Here is a 5,256-nt window from a genome sequence, read left to right on the forward strand (position 1 = left end):
CCATTCTCCTGCCTCAGCCTCCCGAGTAGCTGGGACTATAGGCGCCCGCCACTGCGCCCGGCTAGTTTTCTGTATTTTTTTTAGTAGAGAGGGGTTTCACCATGTTAGCCAGGATGGTCTCGATCTCCTGACCTTGGGATCTGCCCGTCTCGGCCTCCCAAAGTGCTGGGATTACAGGCTTGAGCCACCGCGCCCGGCCTCAATATGTTTCTTTACATAAGGCAGTGGAGTTAGATTCTGTTGCTTACAACCAAAGAATCCAAACCTATACACAGTACTTACTAATATTCTGGAGATACAATGAGGTTAATTAGGGTATCCAAGGATGAAAGTAAACTTTTCAAAAGGCAATCCAGACCCTCCTGACAGCCACAAAGAGAGCTCCCACCAGCCCACAATAAACTCATAGACCCCAGAGCCTCCAGTCCCCCACCTCACCGTGGCTGTGCGCTGTTCATCTAATTTCTGGCTTTTTTGCAGCTCCTTGTAGAGCTCCCCCCTCGGAGCATATTCCAGAATCAGGTACACCCGGCGTGCATCATGGAAATAGTTATACAGGCGCAGGATATTGGGGTGTCTGAAGGATTAATGTTGGAAGAGTCAGATTTCTCCCTGAAGCCTATCATATGATGCCACTGTCACTGCCTGGTCACACAACTGGCAAATTATGCTGGGACCAGAATAACAACAGCCCTATCTGGGAGCGAGTGAGGGGAAAACAGAGGAACCAGGATTCGACTGTCTGACCCAGGGTAGGAGGTAGTGTAAATGGAATGAGCTGCAGAGAAAAGTCTTCAAGGTATAAGTGAAGGGTTTACTTGGGGTTAGTATTTGGGGAAAATGCCGGGCTCTGACGTCAAAGATGAAAGAGCAAGCAGAGACTGTCCTTACTGTAGATGCGCCTGGATCTCAATTTCCCGACGCAGCTGGTGCTCCAGCCCTTCCTTCTCTATCTGCGACTTGAAGAGAACCTTCAGGGCCACAATGAAATGGCTTTCCTTGAGCCGAGCCAGGTACACATTCCCAAATTTCCCCTTGCCCAGGGGACGCCCGATTTCAAAGTCATCGACTGTGAGGCGCCGCCTGACAGGAGAGGAAGAAAAGAGCCTCAGCTTGGGAGGTACGGTAGGTGGAGGGACAGTCAGGGACCCCAACGCTTTCCTTCCTCTTTCGCTGTATCCTTCCTCTGCCGCTTTCCCTTCTCACACGGGCCTAGTCCTGTGTTCCTCAGGACAGTAGTTCTCGGTCCCAGGAGCCAGCACCCCACACACCCAGCCTGTCCTTCATCCCCACGTCCCACCTCCCTTCCTTTTCCAGATACCAAACCCAAGGGGCTCACATGGCTGGACTGCTGGGCTGCTGGGCTGTTTGGTTTGCTGCAGTCACTGAAAGAGAGGAAAGGAGACGGGACGGAAGGAGAAGGGGAGACAAAGAGAGGGCAGGGGAACAGCAGAGGAGGGAGAAAGGGGAGGAGAACAGTAGAGGAGGGAAGAGGGAGCGAGAGGTGAGGGGAAGAAGGGGAGGAGAAAAAAAGAGGGAAGGGGAAGGCAGGGGGAGAGAAAGCGGGCAGAGGCGGAGGGAGAGGTAAGGAGAAGAAGAAAGAGTAAGGTAAGGGAGGGGAGGGGGAGGTGAAGAGGCAGAGAGAAAGGAAGGGGAGGGGAGAGTAGGGGAGGGAGAGGTGAGAGAAGGGGAGGGGAGGGAGGGAGTGGGTAGGAAAGGAAAGTGTTGGGGAAGGGAGATGTCAACAGATGTGTCTTCTGCGCACCCGACCCCTGGCCCAGTCCCCAGCCTTCCCCGCGTCCTTCCTCCGGCGCTGGCTCTCACCCGCTTCGCCTGCAGGCTGAGCACTGCCCGGCTGCACCGCAGCTCTGGGGGAGCTCATGGGGAGAAGAGGTGACGGCGCGGACGCTTTCCTGAGCCCTCTGGATGACTGTTCCCTTTCACAGGGTCCTGAAAGGGGTTGGGGGTCACTTTCTGGCCGAGGCGCTTCCAATCCTGCTCGTCCTGCGGCCTCACGGAGGTCCCCGACACACACAGGCTCCGGTATCCGCGGCCTCGTGAGCAGCCGTGGCTGCGCGGCCTTCTTTTATACCCGGCGCTGCCCGCTCAGAGCGGTACTTCCTGGCTGACTCCCATTGGCTGAAATTCCTGACGCCATCGGAAGTGCGCCCAATAGAAAACACAGAAATGGGAGTCTCCGCCCAGGGCCCCCGAGTCGAGGCGGAACTGGAGCGCTGCGGCCGGGGCTGGGCCCTGAAAGCGAGGCCCAGGGGTGAGGCCCGAGAAGGAAGGAGGCAGAGGGTGCGGAGAGGCGGTGATCGGAGCGGGCCAGAGAGAATGAACAATGCCTACACCCACGGGGTGCGCATGCATCACCTAGGAAAGAGCCGCGATGCACGTGGGAATGAACAGACGCCCACTCCTGACATGCTGGAGCCTTGTGCAGCCCGCGACTCTAGACCACCTTGCTTCAAGGTCACGTCCAATTCAGGCCACTCTCCAGGGTCACCGCGATGGGGCTCCCTGAAGCCTGTGGCTATGCCTGCTCACAGCCAGGACGCCACGAGCCCAGCTCACTTACCCCTCTCCTCCCACTCGCCAGGTATTTGTTGGACCCTGTAATCAGTTTGTGGTTTTGGCCTTAGATCGTAAAATCAGCCCCCACGTATTTATTTGTTTAGCAAACACGTAAGTTTCAAAAACATTTAAAATTGAATTCTTTTAGACAGGGAACGTATCTTGCAGAAATATAATTCAAGGCCTGGCATGGTGACTCACGCCTGTAATCCCAGCACTTTGGGAGGCCGAGGCGGGCGGATCACTTGAGATCACCAGTTCGACACCAGCCTGGCCAACAGGGCGAAACCCCGTCTCTACTACAAAAATTAGGTGTGGTGGCGCATGCGTGTAATCCCACCTACTCGAGAGGCTGAAGCAGGAGAATCGCTTGAACCCGGGAAGCAGAGGTTGCAGTGAGCCAAGATCAGCAAGGTCCCATTTGTCAAAACATCAGAATAAAAACACATGCTGAGCCAGGCGAGATAGCTCATGCCTGTAATCCCAGCACTTTGGGAGGCTGAGGCAGGAGGACCACTTGAGCTCAGGAGTTTGAAACCAGACTGGGTAACACAGATCTCATCTCTAGATTAAAAAAAAAAAAAAAAAATTCAGCCGGGCATGGTGGCAAGCACCTGTAATCCCAGCTACTCAGGAGGTTGAGGCGGGAGGATCACCTGAGCCCGGGAGATTGAGGCTGCAGTGAGCTACGAATGCACCGCTGCCCTCCAGCCTGGGGGACAGAAGTTCATTAAAATCACCTGGCCAGTCAACACAAGGCCCATGGCTCATAACACTTCCCGAAGAGGGTATTTCTTCTCCTTGGAGCAGTTCAGTTGAGACCACACAATTTTAAGATGTGTAACATGCCTGTGGCAAAGATTAAAAATCTTTAACCCTCAAAACCCAAGGACACCACTGAGCATTCCAGAGGCACTCCAGCTTCCCACAATTGAGACAGGAAAGGCCATGCTGCACGATGATAAAAAGGGGTGCTATGCAATTCCCATGAGCCAGATTCCCATGGGTCTCCAGCATCCTGTCTCTGTAGGGGACCTCTCGGCCGGAGTCAGCTGTTCAGCGCCTCCAAAGTAAAACTCAGACACCCATGATTCCAATAACGTACTCTTTAATCGCAAGTTATCTGCATTTAATAATGCAGAAATTATTATAAACCCATATTATTTAAATCTCTCCCCATTGAAGCCATGAACTAGATTCAAAAGCGGCAACAAAAGGATGACGAATTGTTTACACATATACTATAGAAATACACATTGATCTGGCAATAACATCTTTACAAAGGTGAACAAAGGGAGTACCTGCAAGTTGCACCACTTGTAGCCATATGTGTATATATATATATTCATACACGTGTGTGTGTGTATATATATATATATCTTGAAGTGGTCCATACACACACACACACACACACACACATATATATATAGAGAGAGAGCAGACCAGGTCCTTTTTTAAGACTTTCTCCGCACCTTTTCATCACTAAATTAAATCTCCAGGCTAAGTTGTTCGTAAGTTCCACTGTAACTTAAGATTTTCTTTTTCCTCTTAACAAAACTGAGGAAGGAGGAATTTTTTTTTTTTTTGAAATAGAGTCTCACTGTCACCCAGGCTGGAGTGCAGTGGCATGATCTCGGCTCACTGCAAGCTCCACCTCCCAGGTTCAAGTGATTCTCCTGCCTCAGCCTCCCGAGTAGCTGGGACTACAGGCGTGCACCACCACGCCCGGCTAATTTTTCACTTTTGTAGAGACGGGATTTTGCCATGTTGGCTAGTTTGGTCTCAAACTCCTGACCTTAAGTGATCCACCTGCCTCGGCCTCCCAAAAGTGCTGGGATTACAAGCGTGAGCCACCGCGCCTGGCCTGAATTTATTATAATCATTATGTAAGCCTTCACCACAAAGTCATGACCATTATTTTTTTTGCTGAAAAAAAATTATTTGCTTAATGTTACATAAATTTGACTTATATAGCATTTTAGTACCATTTAAGTCACTGTATAAAACAGCAGGTTGGAGACTGCTATCCTTTTTGAGTTTGCAAGGTTCACCCTTGCTGGAGTGTGGGACCTTAGATTTTGGGAGGTTTACTACTGCTCCACCCACCCAAAACAGGAGTAGCACAGTGTCCTGTTTTTTGGTGCTTTTTCTCCCGGTCCCCAGCTGAAAAGGTTATCCCCTTTCCAGCTGAAAAGCTGAACTCCTGCTAACCTTCTGGAAGTCCAGAATTGTGGGATGTGCCAGAAAACATGCCCAGTAAAAACCCTGGCACTGAGTCTCTAATAAGCTTCCCAGTGGACATATAGCATGTGTTGTCCTAAGTACCAGATGGAACTTAAATATGGCACTTCCTGTGGCTTCACTGAAACAAGACTCAAAAGATTGTGCCTGGTTTTCTCTGAATTTCAGTCTTCCCTTTACTATTTGCTTTGTATTCTTTTGCTGTAGTAAATCATAGCTGTTGAGTATGACAGACTGCTGAGACCTGAGTCTTCTCAGCAAATCGTCAAACCTGGGGGTGTTCTTGAGGATCCTCATTCATAACAATTTCTAAAATCATGTACATCTGTCCAAAAAAGACCAGGTAGGCTGGGCGCGGTGGTCCATGCCTGTAATCCCAGCACTTTGGGAGGCTGAGGCAGGTGGATCATGAAGTCAGGAGATCGAGACCATCCTGGC

At 50.9% G+C, this 5,256-nt stretch overlaps 2 protein-coding genes across 2 annotated transcripts in view; both read right to left on the reverse strand.

Moving 5' to 3' along the window:
- The window catches only part of AURKC (aurora kinase C), a 5,869-nt gene extending 3,477 nt beyond the window's left edge, over positions 1–2,392 (reverse strand). Inside the window, exons 1-4 of the mRNA XM_011932410.1 lie at positions 1,825–2,392; positions 1,340–1,385; positions 892–1,083; positions 434–577 (exon numbers count right to left, since the gene is read on the reverse strand). Coding sequence (XP_011787800.1) covers positions 434–577; positions 892–1,083; positions 1,340–1,385; positions 1,825–1,882 — 440 coding nt within the window. The 5' untranslated portion in view covers positions 1,883–2,392. The remainder of the gene's footprint in view (positions 1–433; positions 578–891; positions 1,084–1,339; positions 1,386–1,824) is intronic.
- Positions 1–5,256, reverse strand: part of ZNF264 (zinc finger protein 264) — a 55,274-nt gene that overhangs the window by 22,934 nt on the left and 27,084 nt on the right. The window lies entirely within an intron of this gene.

The sequence above is a fragment of the Colobus angolensis genome, unplaced genomic scaffold (genome assembly GCF_000951035.1).
Source record: "Colobus angolensis palliatus isolate OR3802 unplaced genomic scaffold, Cang.pa_1.0 Scaffold96, whole genome shotgun sequence".
Lineage (NCBI taxonomy): Eukaryota > Metazoa > Chordata > Mammalia > Primates > Cercopithecidae > Colobus > Colobus angolensis.